Source organism: Antedon mediterranea, chromosome 9 (genome assembly GCF_964355755.1).
Source record: "Antedon mediterranea chromosome 9, ecAntMedi1.1, whole genome shotgun sequence".
NCBI classification, from domain to species: domain Eukaryota; kingdom Metazoa; phylum Echinodermata; class Crinoidea; order Comatulida; family Antedonidae; genus Antedon; species Antedon mediterranea.
Genome location: NC_092678.1, coordinates 5325881 through 5343739, shown reverse-complemented (window position 1 = coordinate 5343739; position 17859 = coordinate 5325881). Strand labels below are relative to the sequence as shown.

Below are 17859 nucleotides of genomic sequence, written 5' to 3'. Positions count from 1 at the left end.
TTATTTTCCTTGTGACGTCATCTGTCACTGACGTTTGACCTTTTAACCTCATCGATAATTTAAAAGATGACCATGTTTATTTTAAAACATTTCATCATAATAACACATTACACAATTATTATTAGAATATTTAACATATCAAATTACCTTTATAAGCATTTTAGGTAGGCCTACTGAGTGTATGACGTAATAACATTTAGGACGTCATCTTGCCTGTATGACGTAATCATTTTTAAAACTCTTACCATATTGATTATAGTTTTGTTTTAGTTTCGCAGCAGTCAACGATGTTAAAAACGGAAAGTGAATTTTTGAATGGACGCAAAGAAAGTATTATGATAATGGTTTGGCCAATTATTATTTTCAAGTGGATGTTATTAAGAAACAAGTAAGTAAGTTTAAATAATTATTTTAGCTTGGACGCAATGACGTACACGTAACGCAACTAATTTGACCAATCACAATAATCGACTGATTATATAATACCATTGATTAATTCTATGACGGCGTATGACTTGAATTGATAAAGGAAGATGAGTCCATATGATCAGCTAATTAGCAACTTAAACCCCTTTTACACCGCCAGCAAAAATGCGGAGTTGATCCGGAATTGTGTAACATGAGTCGTACCCGAAGTATTACGATTATCTGTCTGTTTTCCTTTTCACGACGCGCCACAATACTACGGACGTACCACCTATCGAGTAGTTTGGCGCAAAAACATGTGCCTACATCATGTAGGACATTGAGGTGTAATAGACGTAACCGCACCGTTATGTAACTGTGTGATTGGTCAACGTACTTGCGTTGCGCATACCTCGTCGCGGGAACCTAGATTCTTTAATAATAATTATTCAGTTGCGTATGACGTCAACCAGTTCCTGCCGCCCGCCCGTCCGTCTCATCGCATTCCACCTACGTGTTGTAGTTGCCGTACTCGTTCATTTTATAAAATCAATCATTATTGTTTACTAACCGCTTTATATCACAATTCTCTGAGAATTATTAATACATAATAATGAAATTGAGAATTTAATTTCGGCGTGTTTTTTTTATTATTATTAATTATTACTGGAATGTTGTTTGCACATAAAATAACATAGTTACAAATGACGTCAACTCTTATCAGATGTTTTCCTTCATTTCTTACCAAACTTGAGTAATCTGGATTATTTTGCTCAAAATTATAACCCGAAACAGAAAAAGGGATGGTCTTATTCTGCTATCAAACTTGGTTCCCACTAAAACGCCGCAACGCAAGTAATTGACCAATCACAAGCGAGGGATTATCACAACTGTCGCTTGTCATTGGTTAATTCGCTTGCGTTGCGCGTACGCCCCGCCTCGCGTTGCATATCCTAGCCTAATTAATGCATTGAAACGCTTCCTTACAAAGATTGTTTGTCAATGTTTTTATTTAAAAATAAACAATGCAAAAATCAATTATTTGGCAGTTATGACTTTATTAAAATAAATTTTCGGAAATTTAATACATGGAAAATTTAAATGTTACCATAGCCACGAGTAATAAAACTATATGAATTATTACTAAATTATACAGTATTATGTAATAAAAATTGATCAAGAAATATTAATTGATTCTATTTTAATTAATTTACGGTCAATGAACTCTACTACTTTTGTAATGTATTATAGTTGCCAGCGTGTTATGTCATAGTTTTCATTTTAGTTATTAAATTTAAAATAATGGGGTGTAGATATTTTTCGTAATTTCCTTGTAGATAACAGGAAGTGACGCCGACCACAAGGTTTGTACGTTAAAGAAGAATGCATTGTTTTGTTTCATAAATGTCAGTATTAACATTTTCATTTTGTTGAAATATTTCTCTGAATATAGGGCTAAAATCTAGAACGGTCTATATTTAGTTTTTGGTTTATTATAAACACCAACGCATAAAGCGTGGTTCCCACTAGCGACACAACGCAAGGACGTAACGCAACGCAAGTGAATTGACCAATCACAAGCGATGGCTTATTCGCTTGTGATTGCTAACTGTCTATAATTTCGCTTGTCATTGGTTAAAACGCTTGCGTTGCGTTTACGTCCTTGCGTTACGTTCTAGTGGGAACCAAGCTTAAGAAGCGATTGTATCTATTCAGGTTGTGCATATTATCATTCATGATTGTCTTATTTTCGAACTCAACATCTGTATAGGGAAGATAATTACCGGATTGCGTTCGTTGGAGCGTGTAATACGTAAAATAGTGTTGAATAAGCCTCCAATGATGGAACCGAGAATGAGGGGTTTAATTTCCGAAGAGGAAAAAAAAGTGTCGCGAAACGACACGTTACTGTTCCAAAAGAGCACGCGGAAATTCACTCTTTTCATCTGCTTTACTATTTTTGTGTCGATTAAGTAATTATGCATTTGTTTGACTGTAAATAAAGCTTCGTTCACACTGGAAAAAAAAGTCTTGCCGCAATGTAACGTAACGACACAACGTAATATCAATTTCACATTCTATATCAAAACTGAGCAGAAAATATACCTTTACGTTTTACGTCCTTACGCTGCGTCCTAGTGGGAACCAAACGTAAAGATTCATCGGCCAACTCCGTACGCTCGCGTGTAGATAAGGGAAGTATCGTTAAGACAATAAATATACAAAATTAAAAATATTATTCAAACAATATCGGCGTTTTGCCACGTAAGGTCATCAAAGTCAATAGTGTTCGCTTATTTGAAGGTGAGGTTTCAACATTTTGAAAATGCGAGTAAACAAATGCCAATGTTAAGATTTTCTATTTAGGATTACCCCTAGCGTCTTTAACTGTCAATATTATTTACAACAAGGTTTCTTTTGTGTGGGCCACACTGTAAATACATTAACTAAAAGTAGGTATTATATAGGCCTAAAGGTCAGTAAAAATAGAACATGTAATCTCCAACACTCCTACAGCAAAATGTTTGCCACACGTGATCATCAATGACGTAACGTGATAAGAAAGCGTAACTTTTAATCACGTGGCTATTTTATTTAATAAAGATTGTTTAATAAAGATTGTTAAGAAAAGCGTTCGTAATTTTACGGTCATTGCTGAAACTTCCGGGATATCCACCAATCCACGCTCTAGATTAGCAGGATACCTGATCACGTGACATATTACAATAATGGGATTTAAACGTCGAGTGAAATACATACAAATTCAGTCGTAGATACAATAGCGCTAACACCGGACTTTTATTATTATTCTCGTCCTCCTCCTCCTGTAAATAGTAAAAAGAAGTCGTTTGTGTATAATATTTACTTACTTATTTACTTCTCTTAAAATGGAGGTTAGACATCTAACGTATGTTGTAATTGTTATTTTAGGGATATCAACTTTAAGTACAGGTAAGTTAAATATCAGTTTTTAATTGTGTAAAGTAAAATATCATCACAACAATGAAAGCAATAATGAACGTAGACGGGGATACTGCTCCATATATTTCTTACTCAATTCTTTGATGTCACTATTACAATGCGAAACACGTTATTATAAACGACTTATTTTCAGATCAATAATGATGATAATCATCTGGAAAATGTGTGAAATTAGGAGGGTTGTAAAGTGTAATAACACGTCAAATGAATCGTTTCATTAGCTGAAATTATGACGAGTTTTATTATTACTTATGAAAAAAATATTACATCGGGGACCTTGAATAATAACTAATATCTCGTGTGTTATTAAATAAGTCACCTTGTTATTCAACTATCGTCTGATGAAAATGACAACACGCGAGGTTACCAGTCTATCAATATCTCCATGCTAGCGTACTAGATTATCAATGTTACCACGCGAGCGTACTAGATTATCAATGTTACCACGCGAGCGTACCAGTCTATCAATATCCCCACGCTAGCGTACTAGATTATCAATGTTACCACGCAAGCGTACTAGATTAACAATGTTACCACGCGAGCGTACCAATCTCTCAATATCCCGTTGTGAGCGTACTAGATTATCAATGTTACCACGCGAGCGTACTAGATTATCAATGTTACCACGCGAGCTGCTAGGTTATCAATGTCAATGTCAATACCAGCTATACGCACTCGCGCGTCAACGATTGTGTGCGATTTTCGTTTCATTATCGTCTGCCAATTATATTTAAACCTTCAGCTTGACCCTTTTTTCAGCATGGTAACTTTTCTTCTTTGGAGTATTTAAAAGAACTTAGGACTTCCTATTGTAGTTCTATCACGGGAATTAATTCGCTACTGTTTGCCATATACCTTTCGAAATTTAGGGTAACGGTTTTTTTTTAAATGTTCCGTACTAAAGGTATTTTAACAAATTATATAGGATTATTATTGTTTGAATGCGTGAAGTTATTCACTTGGAAATGATGTAATTGCAGTATGATGTGTTAGCTGTCTCATTTCGTTCGTGATGTGTGAAAATGGTTATTTTTACTTTAATCGAAGTAGAGTATTTCATGAACTTCATTAGATTTAAGTCTTTAGGATCTTAATCGTACGATATTATACAAATATTAACTAAAACAATGTATTTAAAACAAATATATTTAGGCCAAAGTATAGACAGTTTTTTTTAACTGGATTAAATATTGTATCCGCTTGTACAGTAAATTTTCTTTTCGATTTTGTACGGTAAGTTGTCGAACTACAATAGTAATAATAAGTGCCTTTAGGCGTCAAATAAATCAATATAAACGAGATAGTTATTATTAATAATAAGATCGTTCAGGAGGACCGTTGTTTAAACAGTTTGCCATTTATTATCAATGGCAATGTTATCCCTACAGCTTTTAAGTGTCATTATAAATTAGAAAAGACTTTAAATAAGATTATGTTTAATATAAAAAAATTTATTTTTTTTAATTAAGAGTAGGAATGATATTAATAATATGTTCCAACACTCTTTAGGAGTCTTTGTGATATGTGGTATGAAACATTAATACATTAAATAAAGATTTGAATACAACTTTTCCACGTCGATGCAATTATAACGATATTTTTACGCGCGCGTTTTTAATGATGGTAATGTGTATGCGTATTAGAATAATGCAAATACTGTATGTTATGTATATTTGTATTAATGTTTATGTCATTAAGATAGGATCATCTTTGAGATGTTGGTGGCAAGCCAGCGGGGATGTTTCGATTAAATCAAATATTAAACATTCTTACCAGAAACGTTTGCAAGTGCGTACCAAAAAAAGAGAAGAAAATGATCATTCGGTTATGTTACACTTCAGTCAGTGATCTGTCGCTTGTGATTGGCTAAATGACTTGCGTTGCGCGCCGTGTGCGTCCTTGCGTCGCGTCCTAAAGTCGGAAGCAGTCATGGTCTATGGAATGCGTTATTTACCCATGGCCTTTAATGTCGTTTGTTGTTAAGAACATTACTAATGCTGTTATTTACACCCTGCGGCTATAGCGTTTATATTAACATGGATTGAAGAAGAATCAAAAAGCATAATGCAACATTTAAAATAAGATCATAAATGCATTAAAATATGTATTAGAGATTATGTAGCTTGAAGCTAAACTAATTTCCGACCATGCTATTTGATGCGCTCATCATTAAAATCATGTAATCAATAGTTAGACATTTCTCTAAGGAAAACCGGAAGGTATAGTAAAATAAATAAAATGAAACATATAACCTCATACAAACAATACTTGTATTATTGAAGCATTTTGTTTCTATGATCAGCCAGATAAAAACAGAAGAACTAGAAGTACTACCAACCGTACGAACAAGCAGAAGTGGATGATCCACCGCGTCCTGATAGCAGTACGCGCGCGCTCTACTTTCGTTGCGTCGAAATGTGAACTAAGCTTTATTCTATAATTTACAGAGTGTCATTATAATAGGTTTATATACAGTTCTCTTATTAGGAACATGATCTCATAACCGTGTCTATTTTATTGTATTGTTTCATCGAGGGACCTGTAGCATGTTATTACAAATGTCTCTATTCATATTATAATGTGGTCTCAAGTGAAACAGTATTCCTATAACACCTAACACCTTGGTCTTACTGTGTTATATATTCAATCATTTCATTTTTAAATAGTTCAATAATTGTTAACTAGTGGTTATAGAAAAAGTAATCTTATAAATCGAATTTTGCATTCTGATTATTAAACTAAATTTATCTATTTAACATTTTCGAAATGTTTTGATTATCCCTGCAGTCATTTGCCTCGTGGTATTATTACTTGTTTATAACTATTAACATAACTAATGTTGATTAATCCGCAATGTTGTCAAAGTGACAGCAGCATGAAGAACACTTTCGCGTTTTTGTTTGAGCGCGCGCATCAATATTGTGTTGGTTTTTTTTTTCAACCATGTACAAATTGAGAAAGTAGTAATTACAAGCTATAATGTATCTGTGTGTCAGGTAGTAATAACGATGTGTTCTTCTAAAGTTACATGTCCGTTTTACGCTGTCCATTCAGGTACTGTTATATGTGTTAATGGTATCTCTCGGCAATTTTTATATAAAGAATGATAAAAGTAAATTAGATATGGTCAAAGTCGTTTCTTTAAAAACCTGGTGCGTCATGTATGGTTGTTAAAACTAACGATGTCACTCTAAGTATCTATTATCATATCATATTACTACTTCTACGCGTTTTTATTAATAATAGAATTATAGCTACATTGTTATATTTACAGCGAAACACAATAGATTATATTGTTGCCGTCACTTTGATGTTTGATCAGTTCTTCATTAATGAATAATTATGCTACGCAATGATTGTTAGTCGTCGTTTGATGTGTATTATATTGAAAGAAGAACAACAGAGCAAATACAATAACTTCAAATAACAAGGCAGTTGTTGCTAATCTCAAATTTCTCAATGTTTACTGTACCATAGTTTAGTAATAGTACCTTAGAGTTTTTTTTTTCACTAATAACTTACTGATATGATAGGGCTGAAAGTGGGTGGGATGAAAGGTGGGTTGATTTGGGTGAGGTGCGATAACGGTTTCAGTGGCGCACACACCATCATATTGATCAAAATGTATACACACACTGATGGTTAAGGAACTTAAATTTAAATTCTGCAATTGCATGACCCTTTTCTTTTTTTTCTCTCTCTCTTTCGTGGGTTTAGCCCATTTTTATTCATTATTCCATTTATGGAGTCAACAGTTTATACACATATATGGACCAAAATTGTGGAAAGAATTCACTTGTAATGGTGGTAATAAACCGGTTATCTTAAAGAAACAAAATAAATGTATAAAAAAACAGGTCAAAAAATCTTTTTATCACTATATTATGCTGATTAACAACACCTTTGTTTATTTAAGTTCTATATACTTGTTCTTATGTAAAAGGGTCCTACAAAAAAACGAAGCTACAGCTTTTTATGCAGGATCCCTGTTTTCAGTTGTACTGTAATTATGATGTACTGTAATTGATGACTAAATAAATGTGGAATAAATGAAAAAATAAATGAAAATGACAAAAGATATACAAAGATCACATATTTTAAAAATGTGTTTATAAACATGTATGTACAATTATATGGTTAAAAGAGATATCTTTTTAAAAACCCTTTTCTTATTCTATTGAGCATGCGCTGTTAACTTGTTATTATTGGTATTACTTCCACTGTAGGTTGCGTATTGTTTTCACGTAGTAATAGTTGCCATGTATAGCGTTTTACAAAGAATAAGCGCAATGTACATCGAATGCAATTATTCGTAATGTTTGATACCAGCATCAAATGGGATCAATTTCACCAATTTTATCATCAAGCGTTGTTTACGTTCGTGTCAAATGAGTGTAAATGAGTTTTTCTGCGTACTTTCCCTTGTGAATATACTAATAACTTGTGATATATTACACATAATTGGATAATTAAACTAGGTAAACACAAAGTGTGATGTTGTGAGATGACACTTTACTTGTAATGTTTACTTAATACTTAATTTATTTGAGCATGGTCTTATTACGATGATGGCTTTGTGAGTTGTATCTTACCAAGGCACACATACAGCTGTTTTCCTCATCACAATGATGGTAATTGTAGGTTAATAATAAGATATATAGGATAGGCCTACACTTAATAATGGTATAATTACTTTCCCAGTTATCTCATCAAAGGTTTTCATTCGTAATGTTTTATCTCTCATGGCCACGTATCCGAAATTATATTTTTGTTTGTACTATTGTTTCGAAAGTCCGTGACATCACAAAACGAAACATTCATTTACGCGCCCGTTCTGATAAAAACCATTTAGGTTACGCGCACGTTTCATAACTGATGAAAACCATTTAGGCCTACGAGCCCGTTGTGCTGAAAACCATTTAGGCCTACGCGCACGTTCCATAACTGATGAAAACCATTTAGGCCTACGCGCACGTTTCATAACTGATGAAAACCATTTAGGCCTACGCGCACGTTCCATAACTGATGAAAACCATTTAGGCCTACGCGCACGTTTCATAACTGATGAAAACCATTTAGGCCTACGCGCACGTTCCATAACTGATGAAAACCATTTAGTCCTACACGCACGTTTTTGTATGCATGTCATGATGTCAATGACAGTTAACTTGTGTTATGTTGTTTACTTAAACAGAATTGATTGACGCATTATGTTTTAAATCAACATTTCTAATGTCACAATGGCTTTAAATTTTTCTTAAAGAACAATAATAGATGAAAGAGTACTCGGAAATAAAACATTGAAAAAGAATAAAGTAATTAACAGTTGACAAGACGATATTTTTATTTTTCATACAATAATATTTTTTTCTCATTTTCGTTTTTTTTTCTAATCTTTTTTCGGTCATTTACAATTTGATATATAAACATTTAAATCAAAATTTGTAAAATTTTATTTTTCGTACATATATTTTTTTTAGGCATTTTGTTTTTTTTTCTAATATTTTTTCTGTCATTTACAGTTTGATTAACGAATTTTAATCAGTAAAATTACATTATGTAAATTCAAAATGTTCATATTTCTTGGGATATTATTACCAAAGAACACTCTTCCCTGGTATTAATTATCTTTAAAATGTTTAATATTGTAGTATAAAAATAACAATGGATATTGTTCTCTTAAGCGTGGTTCCCACTAGCGACGCAACACAAGGACGTAACGCAACGCAAGTGAATTGACCAAATAAGCCATCGCTTGTGATTGCTAACTGTCTATAACTTGGCTTGTCATTGGTTAAAACGCTTGCGTTGCGTTTACGTCCTTGCGTTACGTTCTAGTGGAAACCAAGCTTCACTGTAGTCCACGTCAATCACATGAAAATAAAGCCATTATTGCTGAATTCAATTCAAGTTGTTCCTTTTCTATCTAACCGATCTACATTCGGTAATTTAAGACTAGCAACTTATTCATTTATTCATACATTTTTTCTTTTGTTTTAGGAAAATATTTTCATATTTAGTAATTGTATAAATCATTTATGGTATATTCATTAATTGTATTACCGTAATTTAAAGTATTAATATCGGGTAATTTATATTTGAAATGTCATATCAATTTTTATTTACAACTACGTTAGGAAAAGTGTATTACAAGATGACCTAAATATTTTCATTTCATTTCAAGAACATTTAGTATTTTCATTTATTTTTTTTCTTTATGTGGGAGCATCCGACTTTTATTTCAAACAAACATCATATATAAACAGTAATATACGTTTATACAATTGCATTTTTGTTATCATCTGTTTGAATTACTAATGATTTTTGTATTTATTTCTATACCTATTATCATTATTCACCATAATTATTTTCTATTTTTTATACATGTCATCATCAATGCATTTCATTTCTTTTATAATCTTATATATTAGTTATACTTATATTCTTTGTACATACATTATCAATTATCAATTTTTTTTTCTTTTTTACTTCTTACTTTTGCTTGAAAATAAATACTTATTAGTTTCACATTTTTACACTAATGATTTTTGTATAAAACAAGAATAAGTGTAAAATGCATTATTTTGTTTAGTAGACTCGCCTTTTCAATCATTCTTCTTAATAATGGTGTTAAAATGGTTTCGCACACATGTTAACGTTAATGCATTTTCTTTCTTTTATAATCTTATATACCTTTCTTTATACCTGCGTTATCAATTAACACATTTTTTTTTTCTCTTTGAACAATTTTTTTCATTTTCATTTATGGCAAATAACAATACATTATGATCTTGTACTAGAAGAAACAAAGTTTCTTGTCACATGCAAGATCCTAGAGAAAAAAATACTGATTGGTTCACCCAGGACGCAACGCAAGCAAGTTAATTACACGCGAGAATTCTGATAATCCATCGCTTGTGATTGGTCAAATAACTTGCGTTCGCGCTTCGTTTATGTATTTATTTTGTCTAAATCATTACGCAATCAAGTTCATTATGTAAATACTACTGCGGTTTTTATACTTTTTATTTCATTATTTCAAAACACAACAAAAGCAACAGCAAAAATGCAAGATTGTGTTGGTGTCTTGTGTCCAATAATCAGTATTAACCTTGATCGGTCGATATTTTATGTTAATACTAATTTCGTTTTTTAAGCACAACATTGTTTAAATTATTTACGTGTATACACAATTTAATATGACAGAAAACTGGACTGGATATTTTTGCTATGATTCATGACGTCATAATCCTGGCAACGCACTGCCTGTTTATATAAGACAATCGGATAAGACGAGGAGGATTATTAATCATTAATGACCAAACTTAATATACGATACGACGATAAAATATGACCATTGTTTTTGTCGTATTTTGTTATATATGGTATTGTATTAAACATGATTTTTTATCTCTTTTCTTGTAGTTGCCTACGCAGGTTGTGCTAATATTTGCATAGAACATAGACTTTCTGGAAGCCAATGTGCAAAGTTATGTGGTAAACCGTTGGGAAAAAGTAAGTATATTTTCCTGAAATTGTTATCCTGTCTTCCAGCAAAACATAGTAGGTTTTAGAGTTGTCAAAATACCTGAAATGTTTTTGTCAAATGACACCAGGAAAAGGCCCACAGAATATACGCAAGAGAAGGAATATTATGAATTAAACTTTTATGATATATTCAATTTCTACTATTACTATTTTTATATTTGTTTGTCCTGGATAGTATGACCTCAAACATAGGCATTTAAATACATTTTGAAGATGTATTAAATCCAATTGACTATTAAATACTATTATTAAAAATATGTAGTTTCAAGTTAAAATTGTATCGGTCATAAAAACAATTAAATGTAAAAAGGTATGTTAAACCGGCTTCCTTTAATATAGATTAGGCTCACGAAAAACGTAATTTTGCACGTGCGTACTACTATGACACGTCCGTTTGAATGATGTTTAATATCCTATGGATTTTGCACGCGCGCGTCGAATTCTTGTTTTATATTTTATTCTTTTACATCATCGGTAACATTAATGCTTATACTGATGGTAATTAGTTCGTAATAACCACATACTATCTAGGTGATCCACTGTTTACACTAGACTATATTTTATTATTACAAGCGAGGTATACTTTAATGTGATGTTGCATTTAATACAGGAATTATAAGTTGAAATAAAACATTTCACCCATTTATTTCTTCCCAATCTAAACTACAATAATGCATAGATTATAATACATTTTCTTCTTCTTTATTAAGGATGAAGTAATTAGTGCTTTGTTTTCATTAAGCGATTTTTAATGAATAATAATTATGCATTTGTCCGTAATTACATTCAAGATAGCGCAACCCGCACAAGCGTTGAAACGTAACGCAATTAGCACGCGGCGCTTATTTGATCGCGCAGTGTTGGTTGAAATAAAAGCAATGCATCATAAGAAACATTAAATTATATAAAGACGAGAGTAGTGAAAGTGTTATTACCGTATAAACTCGTATTAAGATATGGATAAGATGAATTAATGTAGCACTTTCATTTTTTTTCACCTCTTGTATTAGATAATAAAACCATGATGATGGCTCTTATAAACGATTAGTTGTTTGACATGCATAAGACCTGAATAAATGATTGCCCCATCGTCGGAGCTTAAGTGCCAGTTTAGTAGTACGGCCTTCGGCTATCCTATATTCTAAAGAGTCTGATTCACCATTCGCGCACTATATCTCAAATTACATTCCATTTTCAAACAGTTATACGTGGCGTACTTTCAATCGATTGACGGGCGCGTATGACGCAACGAATGACGAAACCGTGTTATCAATTAATGTTGTTATGACCGTTTTAGATACGCGGTGCCATTTTTATGTAACTGATGTGGGAATTTGAAAAACAAGTGGTATTCTCGGAAAACACGATGTATGGATTAAAATTAACACACACACAATTAATTCTTTCTAGTTTATATTTATGAGTTCGTCAAATTTCGTCTATGAATAAAATTTAAATTACTCTTTTAATTCTGTTTAAAGATGTATTGTCCCCCAAAAACATGAAAATAAAGATTAATTAAATCATGCTTTGAATATAGATTATTTTGTATAGTTTAATAAAGTCAATCACTTCTGTAGAAAAAAAAAAGTTTTTACTTAACATAATAAATGGTTAAATTCTACTAATTGAAACTTGAAAAAACTAAAAATCTATTGGCTGGCAGCCAATTTGACAGTTTTTTCAGGTAAATAAATGTTGTTTAGATTAAATTTTTGGTCAATTTAGATAACTATTATGTGACATTAAAATGACATATTGAACCAACAAAATTATAACAATTATTTTTAAGGAGGAAAATACATCTTTAAGTATAAGTACAACCAATTTAATACTATTTAAAAAAAATATTCATTTCACATACAATTTCTGTATGTATATTGTGTATGTAACAAATCTTTTTTATGTACATAAATCATTTTCTAAAAGCTCAAAGAATCTTAATTTAGACTTGGTAATTACTTGTGTAGGTTCCACAGCAGCGCTACCCGATACAATGCCCCCAGCCTATTCTTATGAACCATGATTCCCTTATAAGCGACAGTTTTGGCAGCGAAAGTTGTCATTGTGACTTGTTTACTAATGGAATGTTTTCGGGGTTCTTGTGTGTTTTTATCAATTCCGGATAGATTTGTTATAGTGTTATAGGAGGTGTGGTGTTCATATACGAACTAAAATATGGTTTGTAATGAAAACTTGGTTGAAATATTATTTACTATGTTTGTTTATACTTTCTGAACAATTCCCAACTAATTATAGAAAGCCACAAGCTAAAAACTCTCTGCATTAAAAAACAGAATAAAATATTCTGTTAACTTTCAAACCATCCATCACACAGAACCAGTGTGATCCTTAAGGGCACAAACATTTCATGAAATCGAGCTTATAGTAGGTCTACGTAATCATTAGAAATTCTGAGTCTTTCAACTTAACTTTACAATGATCTGTCTATATCTGAAAGCATATTAATCTATAAATAAATTGTTGAAATACATCTTATTGAGTTATGGACAATGATTGACGTTCTGTATGACGTCAGTAGAAAATTACTTACTGCCACGTGGATTATATTCTGTTATTGAAAGAAAAATAACAAGAAACATATTTAAGGTATAAACTGTACTAATCAAATAGAGGGAAACAATTGCAAGGCATATAGGCCTATATTATTACATTCTGAATTGTACGTCCTTAAATAATAATTGTACCTTGTCATTAGTGATTGAATGTGCGCATTTGTGATGCTGTATCATAATTCGGCTCCAACATTTTCATTTAAATTACACCTAGGCCTGGTCGTTTGTGTTTCGGATAACATGCCAGTGAATATATCGCAATAGCAACTAAACTAATTGATTCACTTGATCGCTGTATCATGTCTTTTCAAGCTGTCAAAGTTGAAGTATTGTTTTCCAAATGTTATGTCAGTTAAAATATAGATAGAATCGTTTTCGATTATAAAGGGTTATTACTACCATATAAGATAATCTTCTAATGATGGTAGATAAGATAAAGTAATTATCTCAATCCCTCTATGATTATATGATTGAATAGTACTGTACTACTAAGATCGCTAAACTAGGTACATAATTCTCTCTTGATGTAAATGACAGCACTGTTCGAATCACGCAATCTCTTATTTCATTTTAAATGCGGAGTAGGTTTATAACTTACTTGGTTGCCTATGGCTACCGTATCTAGGAACATTACATGACCACCGCCGAATCAACATTACATAATCGTCATATTCGGCGTCATCCTCCTTTTTCTTTCCTTCTCATTCACATCAGTAATATCATCTCATCATTCATCATCATCATTATTGAGGAACACGGCAACTCAAGAGATGATTTTGGACAATGTTCTTCATTTCCTCGGATAAACAGATCTGAAATATATTCCTATACAAGACCACAATGATATAATGCATCACTGCATACATTTAAAAAACAAGCAATCTTATGAAAAATATGCAATTCGTCAATGCAGTTCTGCGCTAGTGCATGTGGCATTTTTACCCTACCTTACCTGAGCTCCATCATCCCCAGCTCTCGCCAACATGCCTTTCTCTTTTGGGATGCCGATCTATTCTGATATGATGTCGTCCCTTTACCTGCGTTTTTGTCTTCTTTTTCCGATTCTCTGCTCCCATTCTCTCAATCTTTTGGTCTATAATAGTATGCATGTTTTTCCAATACACGAGATAAAACAGACAGCCATACTTTTAATATTAGAAACACGTGCGGCGTCTAATTGATTATCTTTTGTGATTAAATTAACAGCCTTTTTTAACCTCAACCTTTTGAACATTAACAATGTACAGGAAAGAATGTTATCTTTTTATTTTGACAGGATCCGAAATTAGTGGATTGATGGAAAACCAAGAAAAAATTGATGAGACAGCCTCGTCCTCAATTCAATCGGCGTTAGTTCAACATTTTAATAAACTTCGACCAGAGCTTCAAAGAATTGTACTTGAGGTATAATATTATGTGATGAAAACAAACAATATGTAATTGACTGTAATCCGAAATTCAAGTAGCAAATCCACTGGAAAATGAAATCAAAGGCACATAATCCGCCATTACATATGGGCATGAAAAGTATGATTTATATGATATATTTTATGATTTTAATATTCTCATTTCAGCTAATTGTGGATTTAGAGATAAAAGAGCAAATTGAAGGTTAACTCGTGAAGATGTTTGATGACTTGTACGTGCCGACCAAGTGCCTAGGCCTACTCACCAGCTGAGAATCAAACTGGTCTTTTCACTGCAGTCTGGGTTTTTAGTGAGCAGACAGTAAAACAGGAAACGGTTAATTCTGAATTAAGGCGATTGGAATGTTACTTTTTTCTTTAAATGCTTTAAAACCAACACAAAGCCTATGCACTACTGTCAAGAAAGATTAATTGTGAATGATGAATGTCAATATGGAGGACAATAAGCAAGTTAAATTATTAATATATGGACCTTAATAAAACATTAGTTGCCTCTTTTCTGAAAGCTATAAATAAAATAGGCATTTGATGTAAAGAAAGATCCAGGCAAAACAACAACATGATTTATACTATTAGTTTTAGTATATAAAAATCTTGCTTCTAAATTTTATAAAAAGCTATAAACCCGCTTCTTTAATCCAAATTAGTTTCATCTTTACCAGATACCTCCTATTGCCTCAATGTTTGTGTATCACATTTGTGTGCCATAAGTTTTAGAGAAATATGAGATTTTAAGAGATAGTTTGCCACTATACACTTTTTTAAAAATATAGATTTCTTGCATTTTAAATAAACCGTGGTATTACCACGTCACTGAAAATGTGTATTTGTTTGTTTATCATAATCGTTTTATTAAACATACCTCTCATCAAATTCGACCATTCGTTTTGACGACGCGACACTATTATTATTCTATGCATGCTCAGAAACATTTTAGCATGCCCGTAAATGAATAAAGTTCGCTTTTGACATCTTGAAAAAGTTTGTTGAATGGAGCGAAATGTAAACATTTATAGATATAGACTGGGGACATATAGTACGTTGACTTGATCGACCATAACACCTCAAATGACTTTTTTTTCTGAGTAACATTCTGATACGTCTAATAATGCGAATGTGCAAGCCTACAAAACCCGTTTAATTGTAGCGTATCGTTTTCATTCTCTGTTGTCGGGTAGGCGTAGGTGCTACCCGCGAAGGCCTTTTAAAATCGATAAAAACTGAACATGCCAAGGAACAAGATACAAAGCACCGTGTGTAGTAATACACTTATCATCATCAAAGGAATGTACATACAAGATTCTGTTTAGTTTAATCAAGCTTATATTGAATAAGTTTAATATACGTACGAAAACAGACTACAGGAAATCAGTGACATTTTGTGTTTTACTGTTTTTAATTGTAACTAAACGAACATCAATTACCTTTTCATACTGTTTTTCCAGGACAATATTAACATTGCCTGTTTATACAATACTCTAAAACTTAACTTTGTTTTATTTCCATTTACGTCAATAAGTTTAATATACGTACGAACACAGACTACAGGAAATCAGTGACATCATTTTGTGTTTTACTGTTTTTAATTGTAACTAAACGAACATCAATTACCTTTTCATACTGTTTTTCCAGGACAATATTAACATTGCCTGTTTATACAATACTCTAAAACTTAACTTTGTTTTATTCCTATTTACGTCAATGATCTTTTTTTAGTGCAAAATAAGAGTGAGTAAAGGCCCATTCACACTAGGACGATAACGATCGACGATGACAATAATTTGCATTTTTCATACATAAAATAAAAGAAATATAAAACCTTTTCATTCTAGAACTATAGAATAACCATCTATGCTGCCTTTAATGAAAATAATATTTCCACACGTCCAATCAAATGACGTCATGATTAGTAAGAGCAATAATATCGTTACAATACAACGATTTTATTGTTTTATTGATCATGACGTCATTTGATTGAATTTTCAAAAATATTATTTTTATCAAATACAGCATACATGATTATCCTATAGTCCTAGAACGAAACCCTTTCTAATTTCTTTTGTTTTATATTAAAAAAATGCATGCTTATATATTTATCGTCGATCGTTATCGTCCTAGTGTGAATGGGCCTTAAGGTCGAAATTCAGACGTAACTAAACCAATATTACATTCTTCGCAATGCATTTTGGTCTTGCGTATAGAATATAGATTTATGTAAAAATTGAATAATAATTACGTAACCTAATTACGTAACCTGCCTCCGTATTAACGCAAAACCTGAAATGATAACAGTTTCTACTAGGGTGATAACGTTCGACGATAACTAGATAAATATGTTTTTTTGTTTGTTTGCTAATTAAACAGAAGAAATTTGACAAGTTTTCATATTAGGAGAACTACTATTATGATAACCATTTCTGCTGCCTTTGATGAAAATAATATATTTAAAAGTCCAATCAAATGACGTCATGATTAGTAAAGAACAATAATCATTTAAATGTAAATTTTTTTTTCATTTGATTGAATTAAATTGGTTGACATAAATGGCTATCCTATAATAGTCTAGGATAAAAAACTTTCCTAATTTCTTTTGATTTATATAAGAAAAATGTACGTTCATTTATTTATCGTCGACAGTTACCATCCTAGTTTAAATGAGCCTTTACACTGTGATATCATTTATCATTAACTCGTCTCATATCCTGAATAGAAACATACTGTTTAATAACTTAATAAATATGAATATAAATAATGAAACCTGTAATACTTTATTACAAAACCATCAGCGTGATATTCTGTTAAAAAAAATGACGGTCGTAAATTATTAATAACTAGGCCTATAATGTATAGAATTACTAAGTAATTATGTAATGACGTGTTATCAGCCAGTAACACAAAGATCAATCGAGTGTATTCTTAAT

General features: G+C 31.8%; 1 protein-coding gene across 1 annotated transcript; it reads left to right on the top strand.

Moving 5' to 3' along the window:
* Window positions 1–3160: 3160 nt before the first annotated feature.
* On the top strand, window positions 3161–15758 carry LOC140058562 (uncharacterized). The gene is made up of 4 exons (XM_072104230.1): window positions 3161–3357; window positions 10813–10902; window positions 14788–14915; window positions 15086–15758. Exons 1-4 carry the CDS (start codon window positions 3294–3296, stop codon window positions 15125–15127), a joined length of 324 nt encoding a protein of 107 aa, XP_071960331.1. The 5' UTR covers window positions 3161–3293; the 3' UTR covers window positions 15128–15758.
* Window positions 15759–17859: the final 2101 nt, after the last annotated feature.

Coding starts and splice junctions, on each gene's coding strand:
- LOC140058562 (XM_072104230.1), top strand. CDS start 3,294: ATGGAGGTTAGACATCTAACGTATGTTGTAATTGTTATTTTAGGGATA. Junction 3,358..10,812: donor GATATCAACTTTAAGTACAG/GTAAGTTAAATA, acceptor CTTTTCTTGTAG/TTGCCTACGCAGGTTGTGCT. Junction 10,903..14,787: donor TGGTAAACCGTTGGGAAAAA/GTAAGTATATTT, acceptor TTATTTTGACAG/GATCCGAAATTAGTGGATTG.